At 40.0% G+C, this 16690-nt stretch overlaps 1 protein-coding gene and 1 long non-coding RNA gene across 4 annotated transcripts in view, besides 1 other annotated feature; both read left to right on the forward strand.

Moving 5' to 3' along the window:
- Positions 1 to 3690: part of a mobile genetic element that runs on past the window's edge.
- The window catches only part of 5-HT2B (5-hydroxytryptamine (serotonin) receptor 2B), a 51792-nt gene that overhangs the window by 29022 nt on the left and 6080 nt on the right, over positions 1 to 16690 (forward strand). For all 3 annotated transcript variants that reach the window (NM_001300309.1, NM_001275444.2, NM_141549.4), the window contains exons 3-6: positions 12560 to 12792; positions 13078 to 13306; positions 15049 to 15187; positions 15257 to 15631. In NM_001300309.1, the coding sequence (NP_001287238.1) occupies positions 12560 to 12792; positions 13078 to 13306; positions 15049 to 15187; positions 15257 to 15631 (976 nt within the window). The remainder of the gene's footprint in view (positions 1 to 12559; positions 12793 to 13077; positions 13307 to 15048; positions 15188 to 15256; positions 15632 to 16690) is intronic.
- Positions 5485 to 5804, forward strand: lncRNA:CR46124 (long non-coding RNA:CR46124). Its single transcript, NR_133367.1, has one exon. It is a non-coding gene; the product is annotated as a long non-coding RNA:CR46124 (long non-coding RNA).

A 16690-nucleotide genomic window follows, 5' to 3' on the forward strand; every position in this document is an offset into this window, starting at 1 on the left:
AAAACTACTCTCAATTTGGTCGTAAGGCTTGAATCTCTAATCACTGCCTGGTGCGGTAAAAAATATTTGCCTTCATCACTCACTTCAATCATGTGTCCTAAATCCATGTATTCATTCATGAATTTAGTGTAGTCAACCTTAAGTTTTTCATTTCTTTTTAGTTTTTTCTCCAGATTCATGTAACGAGCTATCGCTTGTTTCTTTGAATCTCCTAAGGTGACATCCTCCTTGAATGGAATTGACACAATGTATCGCCCATCTGAATCTTTTTTTGTCGTTTTGATAAATTTATTTTCACAGATTTCAGACTCGATATCATCTTTTTCTTCTTCTTCCACTTCCCAGTAGCGATCTAACTCTTTTATTTCTATTGTTGTGGCTACAATGGTTTCTTTTCCTTTGGATTTTTTACATCCAGAAACTATCCACCCGAAATCAGTTTTTTGCCCAAGGAGACCGTCTATTTTTATAACTCCATTTTGCAGAATGTGAGTATATACGTCTGCTCCAATGATTAAATCAATGCGACCCGGTTTATTAAAATCGGGGTCGGCTAATTTAAAGTTCTTCCATTTTTTCTGATCAACATTAATCGTGTTGACTGGAAGTGCCTTCATAAGTTTTGGGAGAATAATTGCTTCAATTTCTAAATTTTTCGGAGAATTTCTTATCGAAATAACCGCTTTGTGCTTGGAGATGCACGTTCCTGTGGAAGATACTCCACTTATTTCAGTATGAGACCGAAATTTTTTCAATTTTAGAATCTGTGCAGACTCTTCTGAAATAATTGTGCTTTGAGAGCCACTATCAATCAATGCTCTTAATTGTTCAAAGCCTCCATACCTCGACTTTACTTGAATCAAGGCCGTGGCCAACAAGGCTTGACCTGTTGTTCTACACGTATTCACTTTTTCTGGATTATGACCTGCAAAGTGAAGTAACGTGTGGTGAGGTTTACGACAAGTCGAACAAACCTGCTCGCTTATACATTTTTTACCAAACGGATGCCTCAGACATCTTAGGCAAATCCCATTTTTTCTTACCCAGTCAGACCGTTCTGCTGGATTCATTATTTTAAATTTATGGCATTGAATTAAATAATGCCCTGGTAGTTTGCAATATGCACAATTGTCACTATAATTTTTATTCTTGTTATTATTAATCATTTTCTTTACAGGTTTTACTTCCTGTGAGAATGATGATATAGAATTGAGCCTTTGCTCTAAAAAGTCCATGACATCAGAAAGTGCCTGTATTTCTTTTGTCTTTTTAACATGGCTTTCATATAAATTGAGTGATTCTTTATTGAATTTCCGAAGAATTATGTGAGCGAAAATTGCATCCACATCTTCTGGTAATTGTGCCTTTAATTTTATAATATAAATTGACTCGTTAATCGTGTCAATAAATGTCTTTATTTGCTTATTGGATTCTAAATTTAAATTTGGCATATCCATAAGCCTATTCATATGATCTGAGAATATGTTTCTTTTATTCTCATATCGCTTGGTCAAAAACTCCCAAGTGGCTTCATAATTTTCTCCAGAGCCGAGCAGTAAATGAGTAACCACATTTCTGGCTTCTCCTTTTAATGCTGACTTTAGATAATTAAATTTGAGAGAAGGACTGAGATCCTCTCTCACATGTATGAGCTCTGTAAAGAGTTCATTAAAAAGATCCCATTCTTTGGAATCACCAAAGAAGGTGGGAATCTGTATTTTAGGCAGGGTTGGTAACTCCTCCGCCTTAACAACCGTCGACATTTCAGCTTTATTTATTGTGCCACTGAGTCGACTATTAATGGCTGTAAGAATATTTTGTTTGTCAAATTCAAGTTCGCTAATTTCTTCTTCGAATAGCGAACTCTCAAAATGACTATTCACCTGTTCAATCAGGTTATCTATTTTATGCCATAAAAATTCAATTTTATTTTTCCTTATTTTAAGGAAATCTGGACTACTGTCTATTAGTTTAGACGTATCTTCTAGATATACTCGAAATTGGCCAACATTATTACGAAATGCCTGCTCTACTTTTAAAGCGTTGTTTTGTGCTATACCCTCTTTTTCAGGGTGACCACGCATTTCAAGGTTTAATGTAGGGGGAGGGTTTGATTTAGGGACAGTGTTTGATTTAGGGAAAGTGTTTTCTACCGACTCGCCCTTAATTTTTTCATTTTTATTTTTAATTTTTTCTAACACCATCATTATTAAATCATACTGCTTCGCGTTAAAATATTCATGATCGACAACGCCGATCTTTAACAAATTGCTATGATTAGCAATGAAACATTTTTGAAGCTCATTTAATTTTAGAATTTCTACATCTGTTAATGTTGGTTTTACTTCCAACTTTCTAATTTCCAAAATAATTTCGGACTGCTTCTTAAGGAATTGAATAGTCTTTTCTGACATCATTTTGAAAATTTTTTGTAATTTCTTAATATATATAGTACGTGTATATGTATTTTATATGTATTTATATATATATGTGTGTTTGGATAAACAGAAAATTCTTGTTTTGACTTAGCTGATGTCGTTGTTGTTGCTGCTGCTGTTGCTGCTGTTGTTGCTGCTGTTGCTACTGCTGTTGCTGCTTCTGCTGCTGCTGTTGTTGCTGCTTCTGCTGCTGGTAGAGGCTCCTTTGAATTTGACTTCCTTCTCTTCTTTAAGGCTCCGTCGATGTTTAAAGATGATTTTTTTTTTTTTTTTGGCACGTTTTATTATTTTTGTAGTCCAGTCAGATTTTTTGTTTTTTAGCCATTTATTTCGGCATTTATGCTCTTTTGGCATATACACTGCACTCTATTTATGAGCTGATTTAATGCTATTAGAGCATTTATAAGGCACTGTTTTCAGGCACTTTTTATTTAATTTATGCTCTTATGGCATATACACTGCACTCTATTTATGAGCTGATTTAATGCTATTAGAGCATTTATAAGGCACTTTTGTTATGCACTTTTTAATTCCACAATTGCTGATGTATGGCCTCAAGCACGCCTTACCACAATTTATAATGGTACACAAAGCAACCTTTAGCTATAGACTATAAGGTGCTTGTTTTAAAACATAAAAGATTCTTTTGTATCTTTTGCTTTTTATATTTATACTCTGTTCCTTACCTTTGGTAGGGGGAAACAAGAGTTACTTATTTTTGCTACCTTTAGCTGTAAGATGCTTAAAGGAGCTGGCCTTTCTCTGAGTTCCTTACCTTTGGTAGGGGGAAACTGCAGAGTCGATTAAAGGCTCGATTGACCAAATGTAAAATCCCAAATAAGAAGACTTTACTCGTTGAGTTTTTGTAAGAAACTGATTTTATTTGGAAATATCTTCGGTTTAAATAGGTGACATGAGAATCGCATCTTAAAGTAAATGGCCTACGCAGAGGCCTAAGTAAATAGTCCCCGCCTTATCGAGGTCCCACGCTCGGGCACATCTGCCTATCTTGAGCGGCGAGGACCTTATCTGTGGTCTCCCACTAAGGGACTATTTTAGGAGGCGGGGAACGATCTCAAGTGACTGACTCATGTAGTGTGCACTTAAATTACATGTTTTTGAGCAATGCACCCATGTCGCCTTAGATAACAAAATCCTAAATATAATTTATCGCTCTCGATTCATTTACATAAGATATGAACGGAGCCCAAAATTGTAAGTCTTTAAATATATTCGTGTTCATGTGTGAACACCGGCTGTCTAAAAATTGCGATACGAAAGTTTTCGGTACTCTTCCGGTCTTTAAATGGCCACGGTGAATATGGCTAGCACTTGTGAAATTATTTTGAACAGGCCATCAGAACTTATTGTTGGAAAATGTTGGAAAATTTTGGCAAGAAGTTCAAAAATAGTTTCAAGTTTTTAGAGTAAGGAATGTGGAAATACATATATACATTTTTCTAGACCAAACATAATATCTTGTCGAATTGGCTTGTTTAAAAATCTGTCATAAAACTTGTCCTTATAATATTAAAATGTCAACTTTTGCCGCTTATTTGATTAACTGTAAACGTGAGTTGGGGGAAAATGCGAATTAAGCTGTGCCGGGGAAACATCTGCAGCTGAAATACTTGTCATTGTGGTCGTCGCATAAATGTCTCAAAAATATGCTCTTGTGCGGCCGAAAAACAAAACCATAAAGATGAGATATGTATTTGTGTGGGATTCAAGCATTCAAGCTCACATGCTCATATGCTAAATTCGCCCTGGCGTCGACATCTTGTAATTTTATTTTATTATGCCAAAAAGGACGAAACGGGTGTATGTGTGTGTGCGTCTCCTGTGTATTCGGACCTTTTATATCCGCAAGGAGAAAAGTTTGTAATATCTTGTGATGTTCCGGTTGTCTCAACAAATTGGCAAGGAAACATTCTAAATAAACTGCCGGCAGCCGGTATTGATGGCATGGCTAATGACCTTGAAAGTGATATGGTATCCCTTTTCCTACCTTATTGTTTTGGGGTTTGTTTGGACAAAGTTTGATCATAATTTGATTGAAAACAGTTTGATGACCCTGAACGAATCGAAAACAGCCTGTGGTACCGGGAGTTGTACTTTAAATTATTAAATAGCCTCTACTAACTTTGCAAACTGTTTTGAATTTCTCTATTATTATACGAATTTTGTTGCGGGAAGTTTTTGGAACTTTAAGCAAGCCAAACAAACTATGGGCAAATCCGGTATAAAGGTCACAGATGTTCTTTCGCTTTAACAAAAAATTATCGAACTTTTCACAACCCCTTAAAGTTATTACAATAACTTCCGCCTGAACTTCGTTTTGTTGTTCAAAACTTTTCCTAATGATTGGTTTTTCTTCATTTATAAATAAAAAGATTTAAGAGAAAACCTTTTGGGATGCCGCCTATAAAGGCAATCCTAAACATTCTTTATTTTATTTTTCGACTAAAAACTTTGCTTATTGGCATGTTTTTCTTACTATGGAAAGTTTTTAGTTTGCGCGAGTTGTAACTAATAGATGCTGCTGATGAAAATGCTGAATGGCTTTTCATTGGCTATATATATTTCAAGAGAGTTGCAATAACTATGCGATGCACAACGGCAGCGGGGGAACAAAGGTATTACAAGTGCTTTGTAATCTATTTGAAAACTTTCCCTCCTCTAGCAGGAAAACACACGCCAACCAGCCAGCTAGCCAGCCAGAACCCAAAACGAGAATAATAAAGCTGAAAATGGAAGGATGGGGTGGAAAAGTGTGCTAAAGAGTCCATAAGAAAAACTCTCGTAATAGACAAACAATGAGTATAATGAAACGCTAAGGCGTCGTGTAATGACGCAACGGAAGCGAAGCAATTTACGCAAGCTTCCACAGAAAGTTAGGAGTTTAATGAATGCCACGAATATAGCGCTCAGCTTAATGTCGCTGCTGAATGCGCCGAATGGTGGAAAATCGCTGGGCGGAAAATCGAAGCAGTCGCCACTTTATATGCCACATTAGAGCAATGTCAATAGCAGGAGCAAAAGTTGCGGCCAAAAATGAAAGCCGGAAGGAAGCATCCCACACAGAGACCCAGAGAGACACCTCAATCTCCAACATTTTCCCCGTCCACTTTTTGCGTTAAGCGAGGCGGAAACAATACAAAAATAAAGCTGTGTAAATATATAAAAAGTTGGCAAGAAGGGAATAGAATGGCGGATAGGGCTAAATGGAAGGCCAATAGCACTCGACGAGACATCGAGAGCCACAACAATTATGGCGAAAGTTAAATAAGTCGGACTATGCAATGTCGAACCAGCAGATACCCTGTACTATGGCTCATAAAATCAATAAATATCTGAGATCATATTAATCCATTAACCAGTAGCACATAAATTTTGAAAGCGTATATTAATTTTTAATAATTTATTAAAATTTCATTTAAAATTGTGTTGTTTTATCAAGCAGTTCTTCCCCCCGAACAAACCTTAAACTCATTAAAGCCGGACAATTTAGGACCTGTTGAGTATATGGTTCGCAGGACATGGGTTCAGCTATTCAGGGTGTTTGAGCTGTCAAAAACGAACAAAGGAAAAAAAGAAGAGACAACATAGATACGTATTAAAAATTCAATACAAAACACGAGGAATGTGCTTATAAAAACTTGTTCGAAATTTAATTGAATTTCGTGTCTTGTCCTTTATCTGTCTGTGCTCACCATGTGATTTTCCAACACAAACAAGAATTTATTTATATACATACATTTGCTTTGGGACCCAGCCGAGGACCATGGACCAAAAGGACACAAGCTCCCACTCATATGGATATATGAAAATTTGTTGTAGTTTCAGTTTTCCGCCCTTGCTAAGCTGGCAGCTGTCAATGGCGCGAGTTTTGGGTAGAGGAAAAACGTTGAAGGTTTGCTTACTTGCGCTCTCGGAAAAGTTGAAGACCGTGCCGAGTTTTCCTGAGCATATGGATAAACACTCGCTTCATCTTGAGATATGAGAAAAAGGCGACAAAGTTGTCAGTGGAAAATTTTGATAAGCCGTTCTTATGGCTCATGTGGGGTAAGCTGATTTCGTATTTCATTATTTCCAAAAAAGTGAAAAAGGGAAAACTATGCAAGAATTCGGTGCATATTTCGTGGCTGGGATTTCCTGGGACTTAATAACCTAGTAGAAATAGTATTGAACTTTGAATATTGCTTCCGCATACTAAAGACATATAAATTGCATTTAAATGAATAATTCAAATTTTTGTGTGAATTATTAAAGTTAATTCGTAACCTGCTCGATAAATCAATCACCATATCGACCGCACCATTTAAAATGCAAATGCAGTCAAAATGTCGTGGCAAATGCATAGCATTTTCCATATTAAGGTTTTAACCATTCGACTGCCAGCTGCTGGCAGACATCAAAGAAAATCAGGAAGCACTCGGTTCGCTAAAAATAAAAGTGTCAGCGGCACTACAAAAATGCCCAACAAAGGAACCGAATGGCGAAAGCAAAGGCCAAAGTCACAGCCAAGCACCTGGCCCACCAGGTGAGGACGAACTTGTGGGTCACACGGAAGCCGAAGCCAAAGCCATTTGCATTATTATTGTCGACCGACCCACCCACTGATGGTTGGGTGGTTGGTGCGATGGGAACTTGAAACGAAATCAAAAGTCAAAGAGGGCGACAAAGAGGAGGTGGTCGTAGGTTGGTGGGCTGAAAATGAAGAGGACTCTGTCAGGGCGAATTGCGTAAGGAAAACGATTTCACCGGGCCTGATAAGAAGGACGTTGGACGTTCGTGGTGGGCCATCCCTAATCGACCTCCAACCACCAGTGGTAACCTCGATTCAGTGAACAGCTTTCGATTTCCGTCCGAGATCCGATGGCCTGGGAAAATGCGTTTATGGCACATCGATGGAAATCGAAAGGCCATTAAATAGTTTACTTTATGCATGGCAGGCAGATTTCTGCCCTAAGGTTATTTACTCGCCCGTACATCCCAGGCTCATCAGGATGTCGACGACGACGTCGATGATGACGATGATGATGATGGACCCGTCAAGCGCTTTGAGCCAACTTAACATCAACCACATGAGCAACTTTCTCTGTTCTTTTCTCATTTTCCACTTTTTTTTTTTTTTGACCCAGCACGTAGTTACCGCATGTTCCGCCATGAGTTCCTTGCCTTTCCGGATTCCTAAGTGTCCTGGCCAGCAAGTTGTGCGGAAGTGTCTATCATATGCATGCTAATGGCTTCCCCTAAGGGAGACCCTAAGGGAGACCCCGGCACCAACTATATTACGTGGTGATTATGGGCGATTTTTCTGTGCACTCAAAGCCATTCACGATTGTAAAGCGATTCAGGGGATTCAGGTGTGTGTCGGCGCATTCATAAATATAAAATACGAACTGTGTAAAAGTGCTTTAACTATTAATTATAATCATAGATGAAATCCCAACTTGTCCAGTGCATCAACCGCAAGGAAAAAGTCGCATATGTATCTGGGCAACCCTTTGCGTTATTGTTTTTGCATGCTGTCAACACAAATATGTATTTGACCACATAACAAAAAAGTTACATAAACAATGCCCCTGAACAACAGAGGTTCGCAGAATGGGTTACAGCCAGCAGAAACAACTATAATCAGCAGACAGCGTATTCAAATGTACGGCAGTACTCGAATTTTATGTGGCCATTAAAACAATAATTGTGGTAAAGAATTGCTAGCATTTTTTTATATTATTTTCCATAAATATATTCAGTGTATAGCTAGTTTTCTATCACTATCTATCTAAAAAGCTCAAATAAATAGTACAGGAATTGTCCTGAAGTCCTCCATACCCTATGTTACCTAGTCATAAAAGTTCGAAAAAAATGGAAGCTTGCCAAGTACAATTCGCGAGGGGCGAAGGTCGGTCATAGATTCAAGCACACGCAAATATATATATTCAGATTCCCGTGCTATACATACATCTGCGTATGAATAAACATATGCATGGCCATGCAAATGTGTCAACGGGACGCGCGAAATGCAAATGAAAATGATATGTGTGCTTACATGCGAGGGGCTAAGAGTGAAAAACTGTTGTCAGTCAGCGAAATAAAAAGGGAGCTGCCAAAATCCCCGCCGGACTAAAAACAGTCATCTCTGGCCTCTGTGCGGGGCTTCCCATAAATTTGGATGACAGTCGAGGTGACAACGTGTCAACAAGCACCGCGGGCGGCTGCCACGCCCCCTCAATCACAGCGCCCACGCACACACACACACAAGCACACCCACACACGCACATAAGGGGTCATAAACCGAGCATCAAATGTCTGGCAAATCGGGCAATTAAGTATCCGCTTTAAGAATATGTCTGCATGTTTTGCGACACTCTTTAAATGATTGATTATTATTGGAGTTGGGAAATCAAAGTTGGGAAACTATGAGGACGAGGATTCTGGAACTGCCCCACCCAGCATCTATGTTTCGATCCTCAGGCGACACGTGCGATAGAATACAGGGGCGTATCTTCAAGATATATGTTCTTATAAACGATGCCTAACCATTGTATCTTTATCTCACTATTTTGTATATACTCGCTTACTATTAACTCAGGATTGAAACGTTTTAATATAAGTTTTGCAGTTCAAATAAATATCTAGAAGTGGGGACACTTAGATAAGATAAGATAAGATATTTTCTAAAGACCCCCCTTTGATAATTTGCTACGCCCCTGTATATACTTCTTATCACTGGTGTTGCCGATGCTGTTATCGCCGTTGTAAGTGGCTGTCGCTGTCATCTGCCAGGAGCAGGAAAATAAAGGAAATGGAATAAAATTCGACACTTGGCCCCCCCCTCGTGGGTTCAATTTGTTTTCCTCATATTTCTGTGATTTGTTATTGAAATTGTTATTGTTGCTGGTTTGAATCCCCTAAAACGTGCGTGACAGCAACAGCAACAACAACAATGAGTGGCACGGACTTATTTTATAATCACAGCAATTTTCAGAGCTCGACTCAATGATTCTTTTTTTTTCTCCTCTTTTCATATATTTGCATTTTATTATCGCTCGCCCTTTTTTATTGACACAAATTATTTGTGCTTGGGTATATGAGCGTTTTTCTGTTTGCTCGCCAGTATGTGTGACTTTTATTTGTCGTCAGGTATTTGATATTTTATTTCTGATTGCCTCGGGATTTACGCTGATTTTGTTTGTTATTTTGTTTGCTTATTCAAAGGATTTCCCACGAATTTCGAACAATTTAAAGTGACAAAAATACAAGAAAAGATTGAATTATTTCCACTGACATGCAATGTACATTTTGTGTAGCATTCATAAAATTAATAGCAAACAAAAAGTAATTTATTGGGAAAAAACATTATTATTATTTATGTCACACAGCTAATTCGATATGATTATTAAAATGCGATTAAATGGATTGAAATTGCGGACAAAAAATGCTTATATTTAGTTAAAGGTTGAACTTTTAATACATCATGATTATCGGATTTAATTTGAGCTGCAGATGATCTCATTCCTATTTTCTTTTGTTTCGCCGGGAAATACATAAAGAAACTTTTCCTAATCGGTTGACCGAAAAAAAAGAAGCGAAACCCAAACCCTTTTTGGCCAGTCATTTCCCTGCTATTAAGTCCGTTTGCTGGGCAAACACAATTTTCAGAAGACTTGTATCTAATTGATGACGGGATGCTGTGTTTGAGCCAACTGAAACTAAAATTGAAATCGATGCCGCCGGAGAGAGCAAAGTAGGAAAGTCCAACAAAGGCTCGTGCGCACACAACAAAACACACACACGTGTGCGAAATCGCCATTCATAAATCATCATATTTTCACCCGATTTTCCTCCCACTTTTCCGACCATTTTCAGACCTCTGCGGGAATTGTTTGCCTTTGGTTCAGCAACGCGGAAAAAAAGTACAAATATTTGTTATGGTAGCTCACACAAAGGCTTATGTTGTCATGGACCGGTGTATGTATATGTATATAGTATATATTCTATATTGTACTCACGATTTTTCCCCACTGTCTATGTTGTGTCATTCACTCAATTTGGCAAACAACCGAATCATTAGCCCGACTGGACCCTAGTTTCCATTACCAATCGGCTGCTCCTGCCGCCGCCTCTATTCGTATATCCACTTAAACTTACAACAAATTAAATAAGTTTCAACTCATTTACCAAGTCATTTGCCTGCCAACTTTGCTCGTCATCAGCTTCGCCGGCTATTTGTGTTTCAGTTTAGTTTTATGACGAGCCCTCCGCCCGATTTTGGCCCCATTTTATCCCCATTTCGGCCCCATTTTGGCCCCATGCAAAGCGAATTCCACACAAAAGAAATCAGCTAAAAATTTATTTACCCTGACTTTGGCAGCGGAACTGGAAAACGGGAAAGTTTTGCGCTTTTGTTTGAAATTTGTTTCGCATTTGTAAGTTGAAATGCTTTCCCTAAGAAAGGAGGCATCTCAAATAATAAAAAAAAAACAAAATAAAACCAAAATAAAGACAGAAACACAAATAAAAGCTTTGTCCTGCTCCTCAAAGGAGAAGTAAGCAACCGGGGCACTGAGGTTCCTGGAAAACCATCCCCCACAGACTCAAAATCTCAGGTTCCGTTTGCTGTTTTCCCGGATCAGAATGTGCCCCAAGTTTCCCTTTTCTGTTTTGTTTTTTTTTTTTTTATTTTCACTGGCCAGCACCGGCTTTTATTCAATTTAACTTGCGCTCCCCGTTTCAATTCGACTTTTTAGGTTCCAGCTTAAACAAATTTCGTCCATTTTAAAGGTTTTGGTTACCGTCTGCTGCCCAAATTGATCTTATTGACACTTTACTTACGGGCCAAATGGTCTGGACGGACCTATTTTTAGCCAAACCCAATGGCCGTGTCATTTGTAACATTTTCGCTTCGGACTCGAGGGCTCGGCATTATTGCAATTTGAGCGCTTGATGGGCGCGAAATCGGGGACTGAAAAATATTGCCTGGCCATAAACAAATCCTTATGGTTGTTTCCCCCTAAAAAAAAAAAGAAAAATGTAAAGCTACGAGATTCATCAGATGCCAGTGCCTTCTTAAGGGTATTTCGTTATAAATGAATTCTGAAAAATGTATAAAATGAAATGGACTCATCATTAGGTCAATTTGTTTGGAATCAAAAATTTCCCAAAGAAATGGTTTTACATTTCAGAAAGTGACCCTTAATTTTCGCCATCAATATTTATTAGAACATTGACCTTAAAGCAATTTGTATAGTCGTCACTTTAACAGATCAAAGTTATACTTAAAGTCGTGCAGTTGCAACTGAAACTGATTCATTCTACGCCTTATCGATCCATCTTCCCCCGAACTTATCCCAATTTCTGTTGGCTATCTCGTTAGGAAATTCCTTTTCCCAGCGGCCATACGGATTCATGTTCGACCAGATTCTGGATTCACAAATCCCGCGCCCAAATCTCAGGGCACACGCAACAACACAGTAAACACAAGTATCACTCACCGAATGTGTGGGAGATTCTCGGCCACACAAGCTACAGAGAAACAAACCCAATTCAAACTAAAAATTTCTAAATGGAAAATAAATTAATTTTATTAGTTCTTTATAAGATACTAAGACTTATACTAGTTGGAAATCTTCTAGGCATGGTTTGTAAATCATCCTTATATCTTTCGATATTATTCTAAGACTTTTTTCGTAGTGCACACACAATTGTATTTTTATGGGAATAGGGCGAGAGTGGTGCGCTGAGTTATGACGTCCAACAGCTGTGCAAAACGATGGCCACAGCATCGGGAATAGCCGCTCATATGTGGGCCAGTTGGCCTGAAATATGTTGCATAAGCTCCCCCCTCTTGGCAATATCATTTGGCAGCTCACGAATGAACTGTGGCTCCCGGGAAAATATGGCCAAAAAAAATAAAAAAAAAAAGGCGGGGAGTATTAAATAAAAATGGCTAGAGAACATTGCATTGTTTGCCGCCGACCAAGCCAATCGTAAATCGTGTGTACACATAGGTAGAAAGTATTGCAGCCACTTAATACAGTCATAAGTCGGCCATGGAACATTTACAAGCTGACCAAGAAATACAATGAAGAATCGGTTTTTTTTTTCTTTTACAGGCTACTTTCCTTTGGGCTCGGAGCACTGCCTCACCTGGATCTGCCTGGATGTACTCTTCTGCACGGCCAGCATCATGCACCTGTGCACCATCTCCGTGGACAGATATTTATCGCTACGATACCCAATGCGATTTGGCCGGAATAAAACACGTCGGCGGGTCACTCTCAAAATTGTTTTCGTTTGGCTTCTGAGCATCGCCATGAGCTTGCCCTTGAGCTTGATGTACTCCAAGGTGAGTAATAATGCTATTCTTTTGTTTATATTCTATATTCCAACAATGCGTCAAAATATAGTACCCTTTTGGCATTCTATTTCCCTTAATCTAATAGTGAAAACCCATTAAATTCCCTAGTTAACCTAGTACTCAAAATCTAAAGTGAAAATTACAAACACTGTGCCAAGTCAATAATTAAAATCCAAAGCGAGACAAGTGTCTGAAATATTTTGCGCATACATATGTCCTTTACTTACCCAAATTAATTCCGTGCTCGCCCTGCTATCTTTCCTTTGATTCCAGAATCACGCCTCGGTGCTGGTGAATGGAACTTGCCAGATACCGGATCCGGTGTACAAGCTGGTCGGCTCCATTGTATGCTTCTACATTCCACTGGGCGTGATGCTGCTGACATATTGCCTGACCGTCCGACTTTTGGCCCGGCAGCGCCAGAATCTGGGTGGTGGACAGCAGACGGCGGCGGCCACTCCCGGATGGGCCAGTGGATGGCTCGGCCAGGCACCGGCCTTGGGTAAGGATGCTAGACACCACACTTCTGACCCCCACTCTCACCCAGAAGTGTCCACGAAGAGCTGCTGCTTCTGCTGCAGCTTAATATGATTTTCAGTTTGCCTAAAATTTGCATTTTGTTCTCCGGATTGCACTTTTTGCACTGAAAACTTTACACGACACTCGACAAAAGTAGAGAGTAGGAAATGGGCGGATCAGGATCAGCAAGGGGAAAGTGCTCAAAAGTGGGGAGGGGTGACAACACTAGACAAACAATGCAGAGACATGTGCCGGATACTCCCCGAATCCGTGTCCCTGGGCTTTCTGGAGCCCAAAGTGCGACTAAGCCGCAGCAATGCACACAAAATCGACATTGTCGTCGACATTGAACCGGATGGAATGGGGCGGGGGGGGGGGGGGGCCAACACCCCAGGACAATCACCCATTCCACCCACTTGCACACACAACCTTACAAATAGGATGAAAATCCAGCCCATATGTGTAGATAGCTAATTTCCACGTTGCCATGAATCGAGGGCCAGCTACGTAAATGGCTTGTAATGCTCTAAGAGCTCTTCCATAGTGCTCGACTAGTTTTAAAACCGAAGTTTTAAGCACCAACTTTTCAACGAAGCCTCGTTACAGCCCCGTTGCGTAGGGTAGTTTTTAAAAACTCAAGAGCTGCGTTAACTTTTAGTTTTATTAACCACTTTTTGAAATTTCCATAACACTTTTCAGCGCATCTACAAAAAAGAGGAGGAATCTTTAAACATGTAGCTAATAAATAAAAAGTGAACAGTCTGTTATTTTAGATTTAAAGAGTCTAAATTGCTTCCTGCATCCCTAATTACCCCTCTCGTTACTAGCCCAGTTAACTGGAGCTTTTGGCTAAAAACAATCCAAGATCCTTCGCTTCCATTATCCCTTCACAATTCAATAGACCAGATTCAATTTATTTTAAGCATAACTAAGTGGCTCCTAATGCCATTGTCTGCCCGCAGAATTTATTCAGCGCTCCCATTTCTCATCCAATTGGATTGCCTTGAGCCCCAAAGGGGACAGAGAGTAATTTTCTGGGGGACAAGCTGTGGATCTCTGGATGTTGAAAGTCAATACAGTTGGGGAATATTTAATGGAATGCTTCTGGTGGTGGCGAATGGTGAATGCTGAATGGTAAATGCTGATGGTGATGGTGACTGCAGTCGAATCGCGTGCACTGCAGGGCATTTTTGCGAAAATCGTAGCGTGCATTTAGGGGCGATTCGCAGGACGCGGTGTCCCCGATTCGTCTAAGTGGATTTGAAGCCTCAGCTGCAGGCATTAGGGTGTGTATGTATGTATGTGTGGGTGCGCATCTGTGAGCGGCCAAGTGCGACTGTGTTAGTGCCGTGGATTTGGGCAGTTATTTTAAGCCAAATCTCTGCTGTAAAGCGTCCGCATTTCGGTCAGGCACGTAGTCGGATTTGCCGTATTGTACTTTTTACACGCAGAGAAAAATCTTCGCATTTATTACACAAAGAATCAATGTGTCTGATTAATATAAGCAAGATATTTAATGCAAGTTAGAATAGCTTCAAGCACTATTTCATAAGGTCTGAACTGGACTAGGAGAAGAATTTCTCTCAGTGCCTATGTTGAAGGGGCATTTAAGTGTGCTCGTGCGAGTTTATTAGCGAATTTGTGACTTTTCGTAGCGCACTATTGGACTGAATGCAATTTAATGGAAACTGTATATCCGTTTAACCCCGTGTTCGTGCTCCACAGAACGACGATGCACCTGGCGGCGCCTTTTGAAACCGGGTCCAGGTAACGCCTCCTCGGTGCTGCACGCACACTCGGCCAATTCAACGGATACGGATCTCAGCACTTTGGACAACCACGAGCTCTGGCTGCCCGATTCCAGGTGAGCTATCGAGTTTGCGAGCCAGTGTTGCAGTGCAAATTACCATATATATTATTCATGTTTATGTAGCATAAAGGAGCCAACGCCCACGACCATGACGGCCTTGCATCAGTTCGGTGCCGAGATGCTGAAACTATCCCGAGGCCTGGAGTCGGTGGCCTCGTCATCCACCACCGGCTCACCCACCAAATCCGAATTTTCCCTATCGAACCACCTGCAGCTGCAGTACCCCAGCAGCCCACAGCGATATGCCGCCACCCACCAGCAGTCCCACCACCACAACCACCAGCAGCATCCGGCCGGAGTTTACCACCAGCAGGCATCGCCCAAAGGTCGCCACGGAACCACAGTTCTGGGTCTGTCCACCACCACGCTGGGCATCGAGCGGGAGAGCACCAGGAATTCCCTGGCCAGCAGTCGCATGGGCGGCGAACAGAGCGATGGGTGAGTTCATAAATAGTAATATAAATAAGTGAGTCCAAATAATGGGGTCTAAAAATATACTATCTAAAAGTCTGGAAGCCAACCAAAATTATGGTTACAATTTTCTCAAGATGTAATATGATGCTCAAACATAATTAAATTGCTTCACCACTTAACCAGAATCTCTGTTGTCACAAATAATATTAACACAGACAATTAAATTCTTTTAACTTTATCCCTTTTGCGGGCCACAATTTTCACTAGAATTGTGTCAAATCCCTTGAAAAGCATAGACAATTCGGGCAGGTACCTTGGAAAAACGTAAAGTTTTCGTGGCTCTTCACCTGACAAAAGGACAAACAGCTGCGATGGGCAAACCGTTTTGCCAGAGTGATCCTTTCTAGTCGCTCGCAGGACCTTTTGTTGTCGCTGTCTCAGCCGGTTTTCGAGTGCCAGTACTGCGCTTGGCCAAGTGTGCTGACCACACCAAAAGCCAAGAAAATGCTCACCTCGAGTCCTTTTTGTGACTCGTTTACTTTCTCCTTTTCCATTTATTTAGTTTTCTTTTTTCGTTAGCTCATTTTTGTGGCATTGCCTTTTATTGTCCTTCCGCCTTCGACTTGTTGTGAAATTTTTCGTAATAATTAATTTTTTTTCGCTACGTTATCCTTTTTCTTTGTGTCGGTGCAAACTGTTTTATTTCTTTTTTTTGGCCAAAAGGCAGAGGCACTGCCTTTTTATTTGGCATTCGAGCCGCTCAAGTGATTTTGGCGTCGACTGAGGCCTTTTGCCAAAATGTGTTTTTCATTAATTTCCTAAATTTAGTCTACTGGCTTATGCTGGGATAAGTGATGCGACGAGAAATTTAATTAAAAAATTGAGATAATAGAAGACGAATATATTTTGAAATTACCGAGAATTTAATAAGAACTGGAAACATGGCTAAACTGGCATATTCAAGTAAATAGGGCGCTTCATGTTTATGGGCATTCAGGTGGAACTAATATTAACTATTTAATTGCGTATGATATGAAATTCTATGGAAGAGCCTGGCAAATTCTAAAAATACTTTTATTTTAG

The sequence above is a fragment of the Drosophila melanogaster genome, chromosome 3R (genome assembly GCF_000001215.4).
Source record: "Drosophila melanogaster chromosome 3R".
NCBI lineage: Eukaryota > Metazoa > Arthropoda > Insecta > Diptera > Drosophilidae > Drosophila > Drosophila melanogaster.